Raw genomic sequence first — 24,897 nt, forward strand, 5'->3', positions numbered from 1 at the left:
CACGTGGGGCGTGAGGTCTCCACAGTACATCGATGTTGTCGCCAGTGGTCGGCGGAAGGTGCACGTGCCCGTCGACCTGGGACCGGACCGCAGCAACGCACGGATGCACGCCCAGACCGTAGGATCCTACGCAGTGCCGTAGGGGACCCCACCGCCACTTCCCAGCAAATTAGGGACACTGTTGCTCCTGGGGTATCGGCGAGGACCATTCGCAACCGTCTCCACGAAGCTGGGCTACGGTCCCGCACACCGTTAGGCCGTCTTCCGCTCACGCCCCAACATCGTGCAGCCCGCCTCCAGTGGTGTCGCGACAGGCGTGAATGGAGGGACGAATGGAGACGTGTCGTCTTCAGCGATGAGAGTCGCTTCTGCCTTGGTGCCAATGATGGTCGTATGCGTGTTTGGCGCCGTGCAGGTGAGCGCCACAATCAGGACTGCATACGACCGAGGCACACAGGGCCAACACCCGGCATCATGGTGTGGGGAGCGATCTCCTACACTGGCCGTACACCACTGGTGATCGTCGAGGGGACACTGAATAGTGCACGGTACATCCAAACCATCATCGAACCCATCGTTCTACCATTCCTAGACCGGCAAGGGAACTTGCTGTTCCAACAGGACAATGCACGTTCGCATGTATCCCGTGCCACCCAACGTGCTCTAGAAGGTGTAAGTCAACTACCCTGGCCAGCAAGATCTCCGGATCTGTCTCCCATTGAGCATGTTTGGGACTGGATGAAGCGTCGTCTCACGCGGTCTGCACGTCCAGCACGAACGCTGGTCCAACTGAGGCGCCAGGTGGAAATGGCATGGCAAGCCGTTCCACAGGACTACATCCAGCATCTCTACGATCGTCTCCATGGGATAATAGCAGCCTGCATTGCTGCAAAAGGTGGATATACACTGTACTAGTGCCGACATTGTGCATGCTCTGTTGCCTGTGTCTATGTGCCTGTGGTTCTGTCAGTGTGATCATGTGATGTATCTGACCCCAGGAATGTGTCAATAAGTTTCCCCTTCCTGGGACAATGAATTCAATGTGTTCTTATTTCAATTTCCAGGAGTGTATAAATGTTGTTCACATGGAAGTGAAACTCAGTTATATTAGTCTTTGAAATTAGTCAGTTATGATCCCCTATATACTCACCCAGCAAATATAGTCATTTAAATAGGTAAGTTTCTTATAAGTCATACTCTTGATAAATGTTTCTTATCAGTCATAATCTTGACAAACATATGGATTTGGAATTTCTCACCTGAGTGTGAATGAAATACAGTATGGAAAATTCTGGCAGAATGTAAATAATTTAGGAGTAAAGAAGATCACTCACCAAACAGCAACTAGACACACAATGCCATGACTGCAGTTTGGCAGGTGCACTATGGTGGGGTGGAGGCTGTGTTTGCATTTCGGTGAGGTGGAGGCTGTGTTTGGGTGGGGTGGAAGCTGTGGCTGGTGTAGGGGTTAGATATGTAATACACAGGTACCGGAACTGGCGAGGTGCACCGCATGGTGATGATATTGAGACACGGATTGAGAGTGGGCGACAGGACAGACCGAGGGGAAACTGCTGAGTAGAGCACCTGGATGCTGAGAGATGGTGGGTATTGATTCCAGGAGAACTACAGGAGTGAAGGATGTGCTGGAAGGATAACTCCTATCTGTGTAGTTCAGAAAAGCTGATGCTGGAGGAAAGGGCCCAGACTGCACTTGTTGCACAGCAGCCACTGAACTTAGGGATGTTACGTTCAGCAGCATGTTGCGCCACTTGTCCTCAGTCACAGTTTGGCTATACATCCTGGACACCTGTGGACAGTGTGTCTACAGTGAAGGAAACTGCCTTGCCCACTTCACTGAAGATCTCATGAGGGCCTTCACAGAAATTCATTACCCTCCCAAACCTAGTCTGCCAACAGATTTCTCATGCCATATCATAGCACACCCCTAATCCTTCCTCCACCAGGGTGCATACGTGGACAAGGAAAAAAAAATTCCTGGATTTCCCCGTCAAAAATACACTTTCTCCCGGATGAAAATACATTTTTTCCAAGTAACAGTATACTTTTCCTCAGAGCTGTTCAACTTATCAATCCTTTCAATGGTAGTGGTTTTATACACCGGCTTAGAATTTCCCAACAGTTTAAAAAACGAAACTCAGGAAAAAAAAACACGTTTTGGAAAGATTTCTGATGTGCAGCAACATGTACACTGCATATTTTCATATTATGAAAGTATAAATTCGAATTTCCACCGAACACCGCATGTTACTTTCCAAAGGATTGAAACCAAGATTCCGATGCGCTTTTGTAAGCCAGTCGTAGCTCATGTCAAGCGATTTTGCCAGCCGATGACTGCGGATATTCAGATCATAGGACATGTGATGTAGTCAGGCAATAGCAACATCACTGTTAAGAAGCGCAAACACACAAATAGGAAAAGGTAATTAATATACATCTTGTTGCTACAAGAAAAGAAAAGCTTTCACATATAATACCGTATTTACTTGAATCTAAGCCGCACTTTTTTTCCGGTTTTTGTAATCCAAAAAACCGCCTGCGGCTTAGAATCGAGTGCAAAGCAAGCAGAAGTTCTTAAAAATGTCGGTGGGTGCCACCACAACTTAGTTCTGCCGTCGAATATATGTAGCGCTACACAGGCATGCTTTGTAGGCACAAAGATAAATACTGGCGCCAAAAACCTCTGCGTCAGTAAATAAATTTAAAATAAAAAGGTGGAAGACAAGCTTTTTTTCTCCGCGCCGAGATTCGACCACTGCATTTCATACATTATCCAACGAAGTAAATACAAATTCCGTATTGTTCATCTTCGAATGTAGCAGCATTTCAATGTACTACGAGAACCCGACTGGCAAGAATGTTTAGGATGTTTGTCAATATGGCCAACTCTACGTTCTGAATTTTTTCCTATCTGTGAGAAGAGATGGTTGCTAATAGAAAACTTTTATAAATTGTGAATCACATGCAGTATTCTCGTCAGCATAAGAATAATACGAATATAAACATTTTGCCATGTATTGTTTCGTGTTTGCTGCTATCTCATTTAAATCCTGTCTGTGTAATAAACCACACAACTAGAGTGAGACAACAGCAAGCGCGGAAGAATATACATATCATGTCATGTTTATATTCGTATTATTCTTATGCTAAACAGTGAAACAGTCAGAAATGAAGCGAGGCAATTGACTAGATTTTTAAATCTGAGATGACTAATTTCTGTGCAGAATGTAATGTACTAAAGTGGCGCCTGCAAAGATTTTCAAACGGAGAAAAATTTTCGCTAAACTCTCGTTCAGAACATGTTCTATCATACGCAGTCTATTATTTGGTTCTTGTTGATCATCATCAAAGAAAGCAGCAGTGTAAGTAACAAGAAGTAGCAGTCTCTTGACATTGTTTTGCTAATGAGATGATTCCTCTCTCTCTCTCTCTCTCTCTCTCTCTCTCTCTCTCTCTCTTCTTTTTTTTTTTTTTTTTTTGTAAGCGGTGGTAGCGTGCACAAAAGCAAGCCATGCCACGATTGGCGACAGGCCGTAAATACGCAGTATCAGAGTACGACAAACAATGCATGACACAGTACAGTAATGCATTTTCAGCGTAGAGTGACGTAAACACCTATAACAAAGAAAACTGCGCTTATCAGATCAAAGAAAAATAAGCAATCAATTCAAACAAGACGAAGCACGTGAAAAAGGAACTGAAAACTAAATCATTGAAAACTTCCCGGAATTCTAAAATATTCCCGGGTTTTCCCGGTTTTCTCCCGGATAAAAAAATTCCTGGGTTTTTCCCGGATCTCCCAGTTGTCCCGGGTCATATAAACCCCGTACACACCCAAGAATCGGCTGCAAAGGTGTGACATCTTTGTCATCTGTTATCACCCTACACTGGAGCAACTGAACCATATCCTTTGCCAGGGCTTTGATTATCTGTCATCACACCCTAAAGTGAGGGACAGCCAACCCAAGATCCTTCCCACCCTTCCTAAAATTATATATCATTACCCACCCAACCCACACAACATCCTGCTCCATCTCTATGCCAATGTTATACCCAGCTCCTTGCCACCGTAGTCATAGCCTGTGGAAGACCTAGGTGCAAGACCTGCCCGATCCACCCATTCAGTTTTTCCTACTCCAGTCCTTTCGCAAGGCTTATCCTATCCCGTCAGAGGCAGTGTGAACTGCGGAAGCAGCCATGTCATACAACAACTCTGCTGTAATCATTGCACAACTTTTAATGTCGGCACAACACCCAACCTTGTGTCCACCAGAATGAACGGTCACCATAAAACTGACAGACGACAAAACTGTCCACCCAGTGGCACTACATACCCGAGTTCAGTTATAGTGTCACAATCCATGCAACACATCCTTCGCTCCCTTAATCCTCCTGGCCTCAATATCCACTAACCCAATGTCCCACGATCTCTGCCCAACAGTTTCCCCTTCCCCTGTCCTGTCAACCCCACCAAATCCATGACTCCACATCATCTTCACTGTGCACACTTCCATGTCATCTTCATCATACATTACACATCACTGACCTTGGTACCGATGCTTTTTCAAAAGCATTAGACACGGTGCCCCCTGCAGACAAGCATACACAGTAGGTTCCCCGACATGTGAGTAGCTCGAAGACTTCTTAAGTGATAGAACCCAATATGTTGATCTTGACGGCAAAAATTCATAAGAGACAAGGGCATCACCAGGAGTGCCCCAGGTAACTCTGATAGGACTGCTATTATTGTCTACACACGTAAGTGATCTGACGTACAGAGTGTACAGCAATCTGCAGCTATTTGCTAATGATGCTGTGGTGTACAGTGTAGTGGTACATGTTGGTATAAAGCATAGCAACACATCTCACTTGAGTGAGTGTATCTACTGTGCTCAGCTTTGACGGAATTTATGTGCAGACATGAGAAAGAAAAATGCGGACACAGTACAGAAAGTGATGACGGATGTGCAATTTGGACTGGCGACTGAGGGGTCACTTGCACTTTGCAATTGCGCTTTGGGGCTACGTTGGACTCCAAAGAAGAAAGGGAGCCTGACGACAAGGGTTGAGCACCAAAGAAAAATGAACGTTGTTATACAGACTCTATGCTCTGCTATCTTGAGTTAAGTATGAACATATGGTTTTGGTCTAGCACTGTAGCATCATGTATGAACATGTCTGAAAAGTTTTGTTAATTATCTGTTGTTGTGAGTTGAGAACTTATTTGAATATAGAAGAATTATGGACACCATGTTTTGTAATTTCATAGTAAATTGTTTAAATGTAGAAGCGCTCCTAAGGCCATCAATGGTCACGTACATGGCATTGCACAGAAGGACCACATCACGAGAAAACAAGACAGTGAGTGGAAAATTTAGCAAAGAACGTAACTGTTATAGCATAGAACAAGTAAAAACTTGGCATCTCGCAATATATTGATTAAAAAACCCTCAGTGGGAAGGTGTCATTGTTGCGTAACTGTAAGAAGATACAAAGCGACTCAGACAAAATTTCTAGTTGGTGTGATGAATGGCAGCTAGCTCTAAATGTAGAAAAATGTAAGTTAATGCAGATGAGTGTCAAAGTGAATCCTGTAATGTTAGAGTACAGTATTTATAAAGTGCTGCTTGACACAATCACTTTGATTAAATGTCTGGGTGTAACACTGCAAAGCAATATGAAATGAAACAAGGATGTAAGGACTGTAGTAAGGAAGGTGAATGGTCGACTGAGCAATCCACTTCAGATTATTGGGAAAATTTTAGGAACTGGATCACTTGTAAAGGAGACTGCCTATAGAACCTATTTTGACCTATTCTAAGTACTACCCTAGTGTTTGGGATCCCCACTAGGTTGGATTAAAGGAAGACACTGAAGCATTTCAAAGGAGAGGAGTTAGATTTGTTACTGGTAGGGGATCAATCAATGCACAAGTGATGCTTTGATGGACATGCTTTCAAAACTCTAAAACGGGATTCCCGTAAGGTGACACAGCATTCTTTTTAAGAAATACTGCTGAGATAATTTAGAGAACCGGTATTCAAAGCTGATTGCAGAACAATTCTACTGTTGCCAATGAACATTTCACATGGGGTTCTGAGGGACAAGATAATAGAAATTGGGGCTTATACAGACAGGGAGGTGTAGACAGTCGTTTTTCCCCTCACTTTATTGGTGAGTAGAACAGGAAAGGAAATGACTATTACTGGTACACGGTACCCTCTGCCACGCACCATATGGTGGCTTGCAGAGTATGTATGCAGATGTAGATTAAATGCCTAGCCTGTGCACCTGCTATCTCCTCTTGCCGCATCTCTTGCCAGCACAGCTGCTGTCTCCCTACTTACTAACTATCCATTCCAAATCCTTGTTCCTGCTTCCCACCTCTTTCTTCCTCTACTCAACCCATCCAACACAACCCTCATGCCAGTCTAGTTTACATGCTGAACTGCAATCCTGGCATGGAACAATGTAGGGACACACACACACACACACACAGAGAGAGAGAGAGAGAGAGAGAGAGAGCATTTCATGTAAATTATGTAAATGAATGATAGCTGCACACACATCTCAAAAATATTTTTATATGGCTAAATATTAGTCTTTAACACATTTATACCTGACTATTTATTTCTATTTAACAATTTTGCTACAGTAATTAATAAACTGTTAAGGAGAAGAAACTTTAATTTGCATTTAGAAACACTATTACAAACTATCCGGCTTTTATTCTGGGATTGTACTGTCAAAGCATTCTATAGCTGTGTATTTCAGTGCTATCTATGATGTAATTACATTCACTGCAAATATATGAGCTAATAAATTTACTATGAAGTTGTGGTATATAGTCCAAACTGCTTAAACACATGTTTACAAAATACACATGCATGAACTCAGCAAATAATGTAATAATTACAGATTACAGTTTCCCATGACTGTGCAATAACTTAGTAATTCCTATATCTATCCTTTGTGGTCATCATCACAATAAACCTGGTATCCACTACTAGAATGAGGTCACCTCCAGGCTTTTCCATACATTATAATATTATAGGGTAGAAGAAATCATGAATGATGAGTACTCACAAATATAATAGGAATTGTTGACGACATGATGTAATTATTATAATGTAATTCTTGATGAATTACCGTATTTACTCGAATCTAAGCTGCACCTGAAAAATGAGACTCGAAATAAAGGAAAAAAAGATTTCCCGAATCTAAGCCGCACCTGAAATTTGAGACTCTAAATTCAATGGGAGAGAAAAGTTTTAGGCCGCACCTCCAAATCGAAACAAAGTTGGTCCACTGTAATATGAGACACAATTTAGGTCGAATGAATGATGATACAGCTACAGTAGTTTGGTTCGAGTCGTAAGCTTAGCAGTTAAGCTTTACCAGGTAGCCATTGCTATGCGTCAGGCGCTCCGTCCGTATTTATATGGGTACCCTTCCTTTTTCACGTGCTTCGTCTGGTTTGAATCGATTGCTTATTTTGCTTTGATCTGATAAGTGCCGTTTTTTTTTTGTTATAGGTGTTTACATCACTCTAAGTTGAAAATGCATCACTGTACTGTGTCATGCATTGTTTGTCGCATTCTGATAGTGCGTGTTTATGGCCTGTCGCCGCTCGCGGCATGGCTTGCTTTTGTGCACGCTAGTGCCGCTTACAACTAAAAAGAGGCAAATCGTCTCATTAGCGAAGCAATGTCAAGAGACTGCTATTTATTGTTACTTACACTGCTGCTTTCTTTGAGAATGATCAACAAGAACCAAATAATAGGCTGCGTATGATAGAACACGTTCTGAACGAGAGTTAGGCGAAAATTTTTCTCCGTTTGAAAATCTTTGCGGCCGCTTCTTTAGTACATCAAATTCTGCACAGAAATTAGAGTCATCTTAGATTTAAAAATCTAGTCAGTTGCCATGCTTCATTTCTGACTGTATCACTATTAGGCATAAGAATAATACGAATATCAACATGACACGATAAGTATATTCTTCCGCTTTTGCTGTTGTCTCACTCTAGTTTCGTAGTTTATTAGGCAGACAGGATTTAAATGAGATAGCAACAAACACAGAAGAATACATGGGAAAATGTTTATATTCGTATTATTCTTATGGTGAATGGTGAAGAGAATACTGCTTGTGATTCACATTTCATCAGGTTACTATTAGCAACCATCTCTTCTCACAGTCAGGAAAAAATTCAGAACGTAGAGTTGGCCATATTGAAAACCATCCCAGTCTTGCCAGTCGGATTTTCGTAGTACATTGAAATTCTACTACATTCGAAGATGAACAATACGGAATTTGTATTTACTTCGTTGGATAATGTATGAAAATGCAGTGGTCTAAACTCGGGGTGGAGAAAAAAAAAGCTCATCTTCCACCTTTTTTTTTTTTTAATTTATTTACTGACGCAGAGGTTTTGGCGCCAGTATTTATCTTTGTAGTATTTATCTTTGTGCCTACAGAGCATGCCTGTGTAGCGCTACATATATTCGACGGCAGAAGTTAGTTGTGGTGGCACCTACCAACATTTTTCAGAACTTCCGCTTGCTTTGCACTCGATTCTAAGCCGCAGGCGGTTTTTTGGATTACAAAAACCGGAAAAAAAGTGCGGCTTAGATTCGAGTAAATACGGTATGAATGTATACATTAGAATACAAAGAATATATGCTATTTTCCCGAGGGCATCCAGCTTTACTGTATGGTTAAATGATGATGGTGTCCTCTTGGGTAAAATATTCCGTAGGTAAAATAGTCCCCCATTCGGACCTCCGGGTGGGGACTACTCAGGACGACGTTGGTGTCAGAAGAAAGAAAACTGGCATTCTACGGATCGGAGCGTGGTATGTCAGATCCCTTAATCGGGCAGGTAGGTTAGAAAAATTAGAAAGGGAAATGGATGGGTTAAAGTTAGATATAGTGGGACTTAGTGAAGTTTGGTGGCAGGAGGAACAAGACTTCTGGTAAGGGGAATACAAGGTTACAAATACAAAATCAAATAGAGGTAATGCAGGAGTAGGTTTAATAATGAATAGGAAAATACGAATGCGGGTAAGCTACTACAAACAACATAGGGAACACAGTATTGTGGCCAAGATAGATACGAAGCCCACGCCTACCATAGTAGTACAAGTTTATATGCCAACTAGCTCTGCAGATGACGAAGAGATTGATGAAATGTAAGATGATAAAAAAAATTATTCAGATAGTGAAGGGAGACGAAAATTTAATAGTCATGGGTGACTGGAATTCGATAGTAGGAAAAGGGAGAGAAGGAAACGTAGTAGATGAATATGCATTGGGGGGAAGAAATGAAAGAGGAAGCCGCCTGGTAGAATTTTGCACAGAGCATAACTTAATCATCTACTACGTTTCCTTCTCTCCCTTTTCCTACTGTCGAATTCCAGTCACCCATAACTATTAAATTTTCGTCTCACTTCACTATCTGAATAATTTATTTTATCATAAAAGAAGGTTGTGTACATGGAAGAAGCCTGGAGATACTGACAGGTTTCAGACAGATTATATAATGGTAAGACAGAGATTTAGGAATCAGGTTTTAAATTGTAAGACTTTTCCAGGGGCAGATGTGGACTCTGACCACAATCTACTGGTTATGAACTGTAGATTAAAACTGAAGAAACTGCAAAAAGGTGGGAATTTGAGGAGATGGGAACTGGATAAATTGAAACAACCGGAGGTTGTAGAGAGCTTCAGGGGGAGAATTACGGAACGATTGACAAGAATGGGGAAAGAAATACAGTAGAAGAAGAATGGGTAGCTTTGAGGGATGAAGTAGTGAAGGCAGCAGAGGATCAAATAGGTAAAAAGACGAGGGCTAGTAGAAATTTTTAGGTAACAGAAGAGGTACTGAATTTAATTGATGAAAGGAGAAAATATAAAATGGAAGTAAATGAAGCAGGCAAAAAGGAATACAAACGTCTCAAAAATGAGATTGACAGGAAGTGCAAAATGGCTAAGCAGGGAAGGCTAGAGGACAAATTTAAGGATGTAGAGGCTTATCTCACTAGGGGTAAGATAGATACTGCCTACAGGAAAATTAAAGAGACCTTTGGAGAAAAGAGAACCACTTGCATGAATATCAAGAGCTCCAATGGAAACCCAGTTCTAAGCAAAGAAGGGAAAGCAGAAAGGTGGAAGGAGTATATAGAGGGTCTATACAAGGGCAATGTTCTTACGGACAATATTACAGAAATGGAAGAGAATGTAGATGAAGATGAAATGGGAGATAAGATACTGCGTGAAGAGTTTGACAGAGCACTGAAAGACCTAAGTCGAAACAAGACCCCGGTAGTAGACAACATTCCATTAGGGCTACTGACAACCTTGGGAGAGCCAGTCCTGACAAAACTGTACCATCTGGGGAGTACGATGTATGAGACAGGCAAAATACCCTCAGACTTCAAGAAGAATATAATAATTCCAATCCCAAAGAAAGCAGGTGTTGACAGACGTGAAAATTACTGAACTATCAGTTTAATAAGCCACTGCTGCATAATACTAACACAAATACTTTACAGACAAATGGAAAGACTGGGAAGATCAGTTTGGATTCTGTAGAAATGTTGGAACATGTGAGGCAATACTAACTCTACGACTTACCTTAGAAAATAGATTAAGGAAAGGCAAACCTACTTTTCTAGCATTTGTAGACTTAGAGAAAGCTTTTGACAATGTTGATTGGAATACTCTCTTTCAAATTCTGAAGGTGGCAGGGGTAAAATACAGGGAGCAAAAGGCTATTTACAATTTGTGCAGAAACCAGATGGCAGTCATAAGAGTCGAGGAACATTAAAGGGAGTGAGACAAGGTTGTAGCCTCTCCTCAATGTTATTCAATCTGTATATTGAGCAAGCAGTAAAGAAAACAAAAGAAAAATTTGGTATAGGAATTAAAATCCACAAAGAAGAAATAAAAACTTTGACAGAATTACAATGTCACCGGCGAACCTCAATGAACAGTGTCTTGAAAGGAGGATATAAGATGAACATTAACAGAAGCAAAACGAGAATAATGGAATGTAGTCGAATTAAATCGGTTGATGCTGCGGGAATTTGATTAGGAAATGAGACACTTAAAGTAGTAAATGAGTATTGCTATTTGGGGAGCAAAATAACTCATGATGGTTGAAGTAGAGAGGATATAAAAAGTAGACTGCCCATAGCAAGAAAAGCGTTTCTGAAGAAGAAAAATTTGTTAACATCGAGTATAGATTTCAGAGTCCGGAAGTCGTTTCTGAAAGTATTTGTATGAAGTGCATGGAAGTGAAATGTGGATGATAAATAGATTAGACAAGAAGACAATAGAAGCTTTCGAAATGTGGTGCTACAGAAGATTAGATGGGTAGATCACATAACTAATGAGGAGATATTGAATAGAATTGGAGAGAAGAGAAATTTGTGGCACAACTTGACTAGAAGAAGAGATCAGTTGGTAGGGCATATTCTGAGGCTACAAGGGATCACCAATTTAGTATTGGAGGGCAGCGTGGAGGGTAAAAATCGCAGAGGGAGACCAAGCGATGAATACACTAAACAGATTCAGAAGGATGTAGGTTGCAGTAGGTACTGGGAGATGAAGAACCTTGCACAGGACAGATTAGCATGGAGAGCTGCATCAAACCAGTCTCTGGACTGAAGACCACAACAACAACAACAACAACAACAACAACAACAACATATGCTATTTATTAGTAATGGTACCTGACACAAGTGTATCTTAAATGTTCTGTGAAATACTGTATACATGCAAACTACTATAGTATTATTTATTTACTAAGTCTATGCTCTATGCCCATATTAGAGCACTAGAATCAGTCGATATACACGTAAGTCTTGCAAGTAAGATTTGGATTTCACCTTCCTTTATTTCTATAAATGTTCATTTTTTGATGACCTAACTGCCCTTTCTGTGACAGTTCTGGCGTACTGCAGTGGCAGATCCTGCAAAACTATCAGTGTGCTACAATGAATATGCTACAATGTGGTGACCTACTGCTGTTTGACTTATAAAGGTAGTAATCATAACTAAATTCAATATTTTAATTTTACATATACAAAGTGTGGATTGAGTAGCATGGAGAGCTGCATCAAACCAGTCTCAGGACTGACGACCACTACAACAACATATACAAAGTGAATTGTTCAAATATATTTAAATTTTATAATTGCAAATGGGTAGGGGTAAGGAGGTGGGGGGAGGGGGGGGGGGTTACAGTAGCAAGTAGCAACAGGAATCAAACCCAAGCCAACGAGTTGCCAGTGCACTTGACCATCAGGCATGGAGTCATTACATCAACTGCTCCTCAAACATCTCTCATAAAATGACCTGGTGCTGTGAGCAATGTGGCACTAATAGTGCTAGAAGGGGTGACATCATCAGAGCATGCACAGTAGGAAACAGATTGTCGCATCTCCTCTCTGAGTTCGTTGTATTGCAGCTGACTATCATTTCAGCACTCAACACTGGTTTCTAGTTATTGTGGAGAGAATACTACAAAACATATTTCATCCATTTTTAACTGCATGCCAGCATTGCATTCAAAGAGATATGGCAAAATTTTAGTGCGACTTTCAGCTTACTTTTGAAGAGAAATGGCATAATTTCAATGTGATTTCCAGCTTGCATTGGAAGAGAAATGGTATAATTTTAGCGTGATATTTACAGTGTGCTATGGCACATTAGCACGTGATAACCGTCTGCCACTGGTCTACTGTTTTTGCTTAAATATTTTTAGTATAAAAAATATTAGCCAAAGGATACATTGATACTCAATATAAAGATGAAAGGCTGAGTTGTAGACAAGCACAAAATGTCACCTTTACAGTGAGCAGCAATCTATCCTTTTCCTAATATTGTTGATATTACAACCTGGAGTTTCCATTATTGGTTTTTAATATAAGCCTCATGTCTCAATTTCTCAGAATTGTCTTTTCCTCTCCATTTCCAATTTGGCTTTTAATATAAGCCTCACGTCTCTATTTCTCAGAATTGTCTTTTCCTCTCCGTTTCCAATTTGTTGCACTCTTATAATTAAGTCTTCTAAATCATCTTGGACCTCACTGAAATAGTTATTATTGGTTTTAATTTTCAAATAGTAATTGAAGAGTGGAGAACCAAATCGACAACAGATAAACTACAGAAGGTAAACAGAAGAATCATCAGAACTAGTATGTGCCTGTCGACAGCTCAAAGCTTTTGCTATTTGCTGAGTGGTCTCCTTTACTCCTGCATCATTTAAATGAATGAAAGTTACACAAACTTCTCATAAATATTTTATATAGCTATATGTTGGTCTTTTACACATTTATCACTGGCTATTCATTTCTACCAGGTGCAGAAGTATGAAACCAGAATTTGATTGCAATAATTACATGTCTGTTATTTGAAATTGATAAACAATATTTTATTCAAAATAATCTCCATTGTTATTTATACATTTCTAGCACCTCTCCAGCAGGCTATGAATTCCACGCCAAAACAACAGTTCTTCTTTTGAAGCGATCCAGTCAGCGAGCCATTTTCATACAAATTGAAGTGTTGCTCAGTGAGTGTGTGTCCCAGTGATGCAAATAGATGATAATCATATGTAGCCAAGCCTGGAGAATAAGCTGAATGCCCTAGTACTTTCCAAATGAATGCATCAATCATTTCCCTGATCCGTTTTGGTCTGTGTGACGGGACGGTATCATGGAGCAATATGACTTTGTGTTGCCTTTTTCCATATTCCGGTCATTTCTCACACAATGTTCAGTTCAAATCAATCATTACTGTTGGTAGCGATCAGTGTTAATGATTTCACCAGGTTTTAGCAGCTTATAACAGGTGATACCCTTCTGATCCCACAAAACCCAGAGCACTGTCTTCTTTCCAAAGTCTTGCAGTAGATGTTGATGGTTTGCCTGGGTTTACCCAGGATTGACAATGGTTAGGATTCTCAAAACATATCTGTTTTTCATCACCTGGCACTTTCTGATGGTGAAACTAATTTCTTTTGTATCTGCGGATCAGTGTTTCACAAGCAATCTTTCGATTTACTATCATTCAGTTCATGTGGAACCCATTTTCCCACTTTCTTCATCCATAGCTTTCAACTGAAGAGAAATGGCTTTCTGCATCACATTCAATTGTTCTGCAAGCTCCTGTTGAATTTGAGTATCATTTTCATCCAATAAGGCCTGCAATTTGTTGTCTTCGAACTTTATCGGTGGTTTCTCACGCTCGTCGTTTCTCACATAAAAATCACCGTTTTTGAATTTTTTGAACCACTCAAAACATTGTGCTTTTGCAAGAGCATGTTTGGCAAATACTTTGACAAGCATTTGATGCAATTCTGCAGCAGTTTTCTTCAAATGATAACAGAAAACAAATGCTGTCCGCAAATTGTAGTTCATAGGCACGAAACTCAACATGTTTAGGGGTTTGAAACAGATACTGATGTATGAAACTTGGGTTGCTGTGTGTTGACATTCTTCGTCAGCCATTACAGGTAGCAGATGGCAGTGCAGACACGGTTTCGTGGACCCTACACTAGCGGCTAGCATCATCTATAGGAAAATTCCAGTTTCATACTTCCGCACCTAGTATTCAACAATTCTTCTACAGTACAGAAGAAACTGAGAGACAGAAGAAACTTTCAAATGACAGGGCACAGCAATCAGTCATCCTTATCTTGCAAGTTTTATTTGGCAAATCTAGATTTCAGCTAGTGCCTCAGCCATTATCAATGCTAAAAAATACAAGAAGTACATAGTCACATGATAGCATGAAAAGTTACTCACAGTATCAATGCACGTTGTAGTACATCAGCCGCCTGTTCTTCGGTTTTCTGTCACAGTTCGTTCAAGACTACTGTATAATGAATACAGGCTTTGCGGAGAACAACGGTTGGCTATATGGCGCCCTCTATATGAACTTCATCATATACAACACTCAAGTAAAATTATTTACACTGCTGTCTGACTATTAGCACATTTAACAGTAAACATAGAAAATATAAAGATCTGGATTCACTCCTTGTGAGTCAATTGCTTTGTTATTCTTTAAAACACATATGTAACATCAGAGAGGTAAAACTTTTAAAAAATCTTTACAAAACACAAGGAGGCACATGCTGTAGGCTGCGACTCTTTACAACTCATTTGATTTAAATGTTATCTTTTTTACTATTTTTCTCTTTATTTAATCATTGTGATGGGTATGTGGTTCCTCTTATTTACTGAATAGTTCATAGACGGCGCCAAATATCACCAAGGTGGTTGACTTGCCATTCCATTATGGATGTAGGAAGTAGTAATTCTGTGCCATTTCAAACAGATTTTGATTATAAATACAATAAAACCAATATACTGAGTTGCTGTTATTAATAATTTACATACATCTAAACTAACATACCAAGTAGAAAGTTCTGTAGGTTCAATGTTGTAACCATTGTGCTCATACGGTATTATGTTAATGGCTGCTACATATTGGCAAGACAACAGAAGCTACTTCGTACCGCCCGGGGTCAGGCCATTCACTGCTTCCCATTAAGAAGTTTTAAAACAATTCCCAGAACTGTCCATTTTTCATAATGATCTGATCATTACTCAGGTTGCAGTTGACATTTTTGCAATGACGAAAGATCTCCAGCTCTTCTAGGAGGTTGAGGAAGCTGCCCTTCTGACACTTATGCAGCAACCTCACAACAGGTGTCAAAGTCAGTAATTTATGTTTTGTTGTAAGTAAACGAGCAGCCATACTTGATTTCTCTGTGTTATCTTTTCTACCCAACATGATGTTCTCCCCGAAGCTAATTTCTAGCCTCCTTTCCATTTGGCCAACGTAACACACCCCACAGTCTGGGCAATTAATTTCATAAACTTCAGGAGCGTGAAATACGTTCTTTGTATCTACAGTATACATCCTAAGTTATTTTAGGTTCCAAAAGTCACTGTCACATTATATTTAAATGTGGTAACAGTCAGTCAGAAACGTAAATAATTTTACTTGTGTTTTATTTTGTGTTATTTCTACATAAATTTGAAGTTTTTTTTACTAGAGACCATAGCTGCTTTCCCTGAGTGCTATACATTACGTAGTTCATACAGAGGGCACCATACAGCCAACCGACGTGTCTTGAATGAACTGTGACAGAAGCAAGAAGAATATGGGGGCTGACGTACTAGAACATGCATTGATACTATGAAATGGTGGTATGTAATCTAATGTATAAGCAGTAAAGGTTATGCCACAATTTGTAACTTCTCATATTATCGCTTGACTATGTACTTCTTGTATTTTTTTTAGCATTGATAATGGCTAGGCATAAGCCGAAATCTAGTTTTCCCGAATAAAACCTGCAAGAAAAGGACAACTGATTGCTGTGCTCTATAATTTGAAAGTCATACCACACTCGTTGAGTGCACCCACATTCCTAATAGAAGGTAACTTGAAGAAGCAACTTTAATCTGCATTTAGAAACACTAGTACAGACGCCACATGTTTTATTCTGTGGATGGACTTCCGAAAAATTTTATAGCTGTTGTGAAGTATTAGTTGATACTTCTAACTGCTTAAAAACAGATGCTTACAAAATGTACATGTGTTGCCTCAACAAATAATGTAATATTTACTTTTATTTGAGCAAAGAACACTTCTTGACTAATTTATGTGAGGAGTTTCCCCAAAATATTTTAGTGTTATATTGAGAGTCAGCAGCTGATATGTCACTAGGAGCCAAATGTTATGTCCTTGTTGCTACGGATAAATGGGTGGAAGGTGGCCAAAGTGATCTGTCGCTATAGGAATCTGGACACACAAGCAAAAGATTAGTTCACACAAGTACCCTTTAAATAAATATATTGTACTCAACTTATGCAAAAGAACTGCTACACTGGTGACAACTTGTGGCAGCCATTGCTAGCTATAAGCAGAGACCCGACATGGCATGCACCTATGTAAACTAAAAGTTTACCATTAGAGCTAACTATGAACATTTCAGTGTAAATTCAGCACCAGCTAGGGACTAGAAGTAATCATGAACTAGCAGACTGTTGTCCAGGTGCCCGCCACTTGTAACAACATCCTGGTGGTCTTCAATGGCAGATTGGCTGGAGAATCCTCACGGAGGAGTTGTTCAAAGTGTCGCTCATGATGCCCCCTGGAATCTTTGAGGCGCTGGCTCTGGTACCATCGATAAGCAACAGTACTACATTTTGCATATGAAAACAATGAATGGAAAATGCAACATATGTTAATTTACTGACATCTATAAGAGGCAGTCTAGATGCTTGTTCCCAGTAGCATCAACTACACTGCACGTGTTTTACTGGCAAGCCCATATGCATCCTCCATACAATCCCAATTTCTCCTTATGCAATTTCCATATTTTTCGAGCCCTAAAAAAAGACATTAGTGGCTTCTGATATGCTTAAAACAAACAGTTGCACCCTTTGTATGATCACGTTTCTGTAGTCATTCGCAAACATTTTTTCACGAAGGCATTATTGACCTTCTTGTCTCACAGTGGGGAAAATGTACAGGGCTATTACAAATGACTGAAGCGATTTCATAAATTCACTGTAGCTCCGTTCATTGACATATGGTCACGACACACTACAGATACGTAGAAAAACTCATAAAGTTTTGTTCGGCTGAAGCCGCACTTCAGGTTTCTGCCTCGAGAGCGCAGTGAGACAAAATGGCGACAGGAGCCGAGAAAGCGTATGTCGTGCTTGAAATGCACTCACCTCAGTCAGTCATAACAGTGCAACAACACTTCAGGACGAAGTTCAACAAAGATCCACCAACTGCTAACTCCATTCGGCGATGGTATGCACAGTTTAAAGCTTCTGGATACCTCTGTAAGGGGAAATCAACGGGTTGGCCTGTAGTGAGCGAAGACACGGTTGAACGCGTGCGGGCAAGTTTCACGCGTAGCCCGGGGAAGTCAACGAATAAAGCAAGCAGGGAGCTAAACGTACCACAGCCGACGGTTTGGAAAATCTTACGGAAAAGGCTAAAGCAGAAGCCTTACCGTTTACAATTGCTACAAGCCCTGACACCCAATGACAAAGTCAAACGCTTTGAATTTTCGGCGCGGTTGCAACAGCTCATGGAAGAGGATGCGTTCAGTGCGAAACTTGTTTTCAGTGATGAAGCAACATTTTTTCTTAATGGTGAAGTGAACAGACACAGTGTGCGAATCTGGGCGGTAGAGAATCCTCACGCATTCGTGCAGCAAATTCGCAATTCACCAAATGTTAACGTGTTTTGTGCAATCTCACGGTTTAAAGTTTACGGCCCCTTTTTCTTCTGCGAAAAAAACGTTACAGGGCACGTGTATCTGGACATGCTGGAAAATTGGCTCATGCCACAACTGGAGACCGACAGCGCCGACTTCATCTTTCAACAGGATGGTGCTCCACCGCACTTCCATTATGATGTTCGGAATTTCTTAAACAGGAGATTGGAAAACCGATGGATCGGTCGTGGTGGAGATCATGATCAGCAATTCATGTCATGGCCTCCACGCTCTCCCGACTTAACCCCATGCGATTTCTTTCTGTGGGGTTATGTGAAAGTGTTTAAACCTCCTCTACCAAGAAACGTGCCAGAACTGCGAGCTCGCATCAACGATGCTTTCGAACTCATTCATGGGGACATGCTGCGCCGAGTGTGGGAGGAACTTGACTATCAGCTTGATGTCTGCCGAATCACTAAAGGGGCACATATCGAACATTTGTGAATGCCTAAAAAAACTTTTTGAGTTTTTGTATGTGTGTGCAAAGCATTGAGAAAATATCTCAAATAATAAAGTTATTGTAGAGCTGTGAAATCGCTTCAATCATTTGTAATACTCCTGTATTACCAGTTATGGCATTTATTTTTGAAATAATAAGCAGTTTACTTACTTTTATTCCACCCCTTTCAGTTTCACCATCCATTCAAAAATATAAATAAGTTCAAATATCTTGGTGAAATTGTAATCCAGATCTCAAATAAGAAAGCCACAATAGAAAGCAGAACTTAATTTAAACAAGCCCACACCCCACCAACCTAAAACAACAAATCTCTCTCAATGATTGTCAAATTCAAACAATTGTATTCTAATGTATGCAAACGAAACAACATTTAAGTTTTACTAGTCTAGGTTCTAATAATACTGACATATAGTAGAAAAAGTTAATTTTCCACATTCAGACTGTATGATCCAGATTGCTGATACACCACTTAGGTAGACAACTGTAGCCAAGTGAACAAATGATTAGTTGACTGATGAAGTTCTCTACAAGAATCCAACATTTAAAAAAAAAATAAATAAAAAAGAAGAAGAAAGAAAGAAAGATCAATTCAATGACCTAATGTAAGATGAGTAGGTGCCCTTAGTAAACATACAATACCAACACTGTCATTTATAATGGCAGTTTTGTTTGTCCGCCCCCCCTCCCCCACCCCAAAAGACATGTCACATACAATTGTGAAATCATTAATTTAACATATTTTGCTTTCTCCATTCACTGTTGTCAATCACAAAAATATTTGGGGGAAGCTTCTCACTTAGTCAAAAAGTATTCATTGCACAAAGGAAAGTAAGCCACAAAAATGTGCCCTTTGTTGAAGTTGCTTGCGTATTGTTGCTACAATGATACCTCATTTGGTTCTGTTCCACATCATGTCCACGTCATGTCCTGCAACACCACCACATAGCATTTTTCTCATGGTGGGGAGTGGTCATAATGTTTCGGCTCATCAGGTCTTATCAATAGCTGTCTGTGTTTCAAGCCAATAAAGTAAACTTGCAGTTTTTCCAGGCCGTAAATTAAAATTTATCTATGGTTAAAAAAAACTGTTTATCAATTCACTGTTGGATGTCGCTCTCACCTGGGTCAACAAGGATATTGTGAAAGTTCTCTTTCATCTGTTTTCGTGCTTTTAGCTTCTCATTTCCAGCCAGATTTCGATACATTTCATACCCCATCACCATTACACCACCTTCTTCGTGCCACTTTTTTAACTGGTACATGCGCTCATAATTTTTCTTGTATCTGTAAGTTAGGAAATAAAACTTATTTTTAATTAACTTATTCTGGCTAATTACTTAATACACATAACATACTAACTGAATAGACAAAAAATAAATAAATTAATCAATAAAATAAAAATGCAGCTGTGTATGAATTATCAACTAATTCTTGATGGCCAATGAGCATTTGGTTCACTATTTACATTCCTATCCTTACATTTCACCAAGGGCCAGTGATAGAAAAAGTAATTGCACAAAATAATGCCATAGCTACAACGTAAACAAAACAAACAATGCCTGTGGTGTGACAAGACTACATCAAAGATATCTGGATTTAAGGAGACGGTACGGAGCTGATATTAAAGTAAATGAAACTATGACTAAGTGGTTGCTCAGCAACAAAAGTCTGTAGAAGCAAAGTCTTCTCTAATTCAGTAAATTAAATCTAAATACATTTACCAATATCGGTATGACAAAAGGAAGCTTAGGGTTTAACATCGTTTTGACAGCAACGTCATTAAAGATGGAGCACATTCTCAGAAAGTTTCATGAATGAAGAAGGAAATTGGCCATGCCTTGTCAAAGGGACCACCCCAGCATTTGCCTGTAGTAATTCAGGGAAATGGAAAACTTAAATCTGGATGTCTGGACATAGATTTCAACAGTCAAATGGCTCTGAGCACTATGCGACTTAACTTCTGAGGTCATCAGTCGCCTAGAACTTAGAACTAATTAAACCTAACTAACCTAAGGACATCACACACATCCATGCCTGAGGCAGGATTCGAACCTGCGACCATAGCAGTCACGCGGTTCCAGACTGAAGCGCCTAGAGCCGCACGGCCACACCGGCCGGCAATTTCAACAGTCATGCTCACAAATGTGAGTCAGTGTGCTAACCACTGCACCACCTCACTTGATGACAAAAGAAAAATAGGTTTTGAAACAATATCAATGTTGAACAGGGAACAAGATTACTACTTAGTGCATCAAAAGTTATGAAAAGGATAGATTGCTAAACAACATAAAGACAACACACACACACACACACACATCACACAACGCAATAGTTGCAGTCGAGCCAGAGCGGCCTGCAATGTGCATGAGATATGCCTGTGTGTGTGTGTGTGTGTGTGTGTGTGTGTGTGTGTGTGTGTGTGTGTGTGTGTGTCCGCGAGCGTACACATTGTTTTATTACTTAGTGTGCTTCAAGTAGACTAATTCATATGCAACAACTACTTCCTCCTTTGTACACACAATTTGTATTTAACAAATTTATTTAGCAAGGATACAGACTGTCAGTACTTATCTCCATTGGTATTTGATTAACTATTAGAATCTGGAGGAATTTAATTGCCTCTCCACCTAATACGATCACAGTCAGTTACGGAGGCAGCTATTACAACACAATCACATTATCATGCGTGTCAGAAAGATGAACTATATTCGAGAACAGGTCAGATGAGAGTTCTGTACACAGTCCTCTTTATGAATGAATTACCCTTCATTACAATATTATGAAAAGGATGGCTGCTACTCATCATATAGCACAGATGTTGAGTCACAGATAAGCACAGCAAAAAGAGGTCGGAAAATGAGCATTTGGCCAACAAGGCCTTTGTTGAAAATAACACACACACACACACACACACACACACACACACACGGCACACGCAAATGCCTCAGCTGCCATAGACTGTGGTCATGTGTTTGTGAGTTGCATAAGCGTGTGTGCATGCGCTCGCATGTGTGTGTGTTGTCTATTTTCGACAAAGGCCTTGTTGGCCAAATGCTCACTTTCCAACAGACTTTTTGTCATGCCTGTCAGTAACTCAGCCTCTCCACTACATGGTGAGTAGCGACTATCCTTTTCATAATACTGTTACATTCCATCATGGATTATACGTCGTTAGTATTACAAAAGGAATCTAAGTCCGTCATTCATGTTCCTCACAACCAGAGTTTGTGGTCATTCCACTTATGTCACTCTGAATGTATACCCCAAAATATTTTACAACTGTGACCGATTGCAGTGATTCCACAGTGATTCAGGAATCAAGCAATATTTAGGTTTTTCACAACTATTAATGACATTATATTTGGTTATGATGAATGACAGCTGTCATTTTTTGTACTTAGTGATAACCAACTCCAGGTCTTGCAGAACTACATCACTCTTGTGACATTCAAAATCAACACCACTGAGCTTCCCACATCATTTAAAATCTAATTTATAGGTACAATTCATGATATCCGTTCAATCAACCTTGCTTGCAGGATCACAAGCTTGCTTTGTTTATGATAATGTTTTTCCAATGAGCACAATACATTGAGTTATTTTTATTTAGATAACTTCTGTATAATAACATACCTAATTTTGTGATAGTTTTCAGGTATGCACTTTGTTTTCTCTGTGGCAGTGCAGCACAGTATAAAAGACTTGACAAGAAAAGGCATCAACTTGGGCCACTTAACATACAGGCACCTGCGTTCAATGGATGCAAAAGAGAAAGCTCAGATCCACATGACTGATGCTTTCAGAATATATGTATATTCTTACATATACCTTTCTCAGTCTCCAAACAAGTTGTCATTTATAGAACACCACATGTCCCACAATTCAGAACAATCTGATGTCCATTAGTTTTCTCCTTTTTAGTTCATGATATGACTATTGCTCAGGGTCCATGAATGTATTATTTAAAAACCAATAACCTTAATCTTGGCTAAAACTATGAACTCATGGACTTGTTATACATATAACTCAGGACTATTTGTCTTATCACAGTGGGCACTATTACAGGATTTGAACTCAACTCATGTAAATTGCAAGAAGACCTCATCACTCATACATGCTTATTGCTCCTGACTTCTAAGATTTTTTTTATCTCTTTAACATAAATGGTACACAAATAATATTTTCTCCCTGAGCTAAAACACACACATTTTTGAATATTTTCCATATGAAGAACCTGACTTGAAAATAATCTACCAAAAACTCAAAGGACAATTACACAGGAGGAAGTTTACCTTGTCTCTCTTTAAAAAAATCATATCCCTTTTTCAATATTTTCTTCTCTGTCACAATCTCTCACATTCAAATGTTATTAACAGTGTTTTGAAAGAATAGAAAAGTTAAGCATTGACACTGATGTTCCAGATTATTACTACTGATGTTGAATTTATAAGTGTTATCACAATGACTACAGCAATGAGCAATATAAAACAAAAGAGGGCATGAGAAACTATGTTTATGAATTCTGAAATACCTAGTTTTTGGTCTTATATCATAGCATCGGTCTAGCCCACAAGATCCAGTAAAGTAAATACTGATATTTGACTGAATGACAGGTTCACTTCTATAAAAACATTTATTTTCATGACTAGTTTTGGCACCTAGGTTCACAAGGTCACAACATGACTACTGTTGTAATAAATAATTGAGCATTTAATGGCCTGCAGGTCAAAACTAACTGAAAATCAAAAGCTTTTATGCAACAGTAGCTCCAGTTAATCAAAGTGACAACAGTTCTATGTTAATCAATGTAGCTACAATGGACATTTGAAGAAAATAACAAATAATATTTCAGAAAATAACGTACTTACTTGGTAAGTTCGTACACTTCTATCTCATCACTATCAGGCAGATCCTTTAGCCAAATCTGAAACTCATTCACCCAGTTCTTGATTGTGCTGTATGGGCATATGACAAGAACTGTCTTCACAGAAGTAGCAGAGTTACACAAAACTGTGTGCACCAAAGCAACAACCTGAAAGTGCAGGACCAAAAATTATTGCAGAGACAATACATTGAGTCTACTCATTCACGCTTTGGTATGCTGTAACACTAACAAGACAAGGCAAGCAACCGAATTTGCCTGACTAAAAGGAAATCCTGAATATATAAAATGAGCCCTTTTTCAATGACGCACGTTCAAATATTTTTATTTTTAACCTATTCCAAATCAAATTCACACACTGTTTCAAAAAATGGCTCTGAGCACTATGGGACTTAACATCTGTGGTCATCAGGCCCCTAGAACTTAGAACTACTTAAACCTAACTAACCTAAGGATATCACACACATCCATGCCCGAGGTAGGATTCGAACCTGCGACCGTAGCAGTCGCGCGGTTCCGGACTGAGTGCCTAGATCCACTAGACCACCGCAGCCGGCACACACTGTTTCACTGATATACAGTATCTTAAGATTTGTCTTACAAGTTAGCAGTATCTACTGTACTGTAAACAACTGTGGTATTTTCTTAGACAAATTATGTGATGCTGATGCTCAAGATGTTTTTCTCAAATGCTGAGTGAAGCTGCTGCGCTACTGTCGTTTTGCTTCATAATGTAAATCCCTATCTTTTCATCACTGTCGTGGACCCCCTTGTGCTTAATTTGAATTCTATGAAAATTGCTCTTTATCTACAGTGCCTTCATTTGAATGGTTTCTTTAGCAATCAGGAAGTCTAAAATGCATTTCTCTCACACATACTGATCTACCTGCTGCAAATTCAAAAAACCTTCCCTGATTTGGTCTCCTGAAAGTGTGGTATGCAGCTCTGGCAATCCTTAATTTATTTTTCATCTGATGCCATGTACGAGGCATGTCAGAAAGTAACAGGATTTTTTTTTTACTTGTTGGTACACATGCACCTAACATTACACATCTTCAAGTTTTCAAATTTTTACTTTCAAAAAAGACTGATCAAAGAATTTGCATTAAATTTTGCTTGAAAAATGGAATGAAGTGCAGTACAGTATTCAAAATGTTTATTGAGGATTTTGCCAAATCTATTGTGAGCAGCACAAGAGTTTATGAGTGGTATAAATGT

The 24,897-nt window shown here is 39.6% G+C and overlaps 1 protein-coding gene across 2 annotated transcripts in view; it reads right to left on the reverse strand.

The window, feature by feature from the left end:
* The window catches only part of LOC126175787 (transcriptional regulator ATRX homolog), a 483,984-nt gene that overhangs the window by 204,917 nt on the left and 254,170 nt on the right, over nt 1–24,897 (reverse strand). For both annotated transcript variants that reach the window (XM_049922765.1, XM_049922764.1), the window contains 2 exons: nt 23,666–23,829; nt 19,918–20,081 (listed from right to left, as the gene is read on the reverse strand). In XM_049922765.1, coding sequence (XP_049778722.1) covers nt 19,918–20,081; nt 23,666–23,829 — 328 coding nt within the window. The remainder of the gene's footprint in view (nt 1–19,917; nt 20,082–23,665; nt 23,830–24,897) is intronic.

This window comes from Schistocerca cancellata, chromosome 3 (assembly GCF_023864275.1).
Source record: "Schistocerca cancellata isolate TAMUIC-IGC-003103 chromosome 3, iqSchCanc2.1, whole genome shotgun sequence".
NCBI classification, from domain to species: domain Eukaryota; kingdom Metazoa; phylum Arthropoda; class Insecta; order Orthoptera; family Acrididae; genus Schistocerca; species Schistocerca cancellata.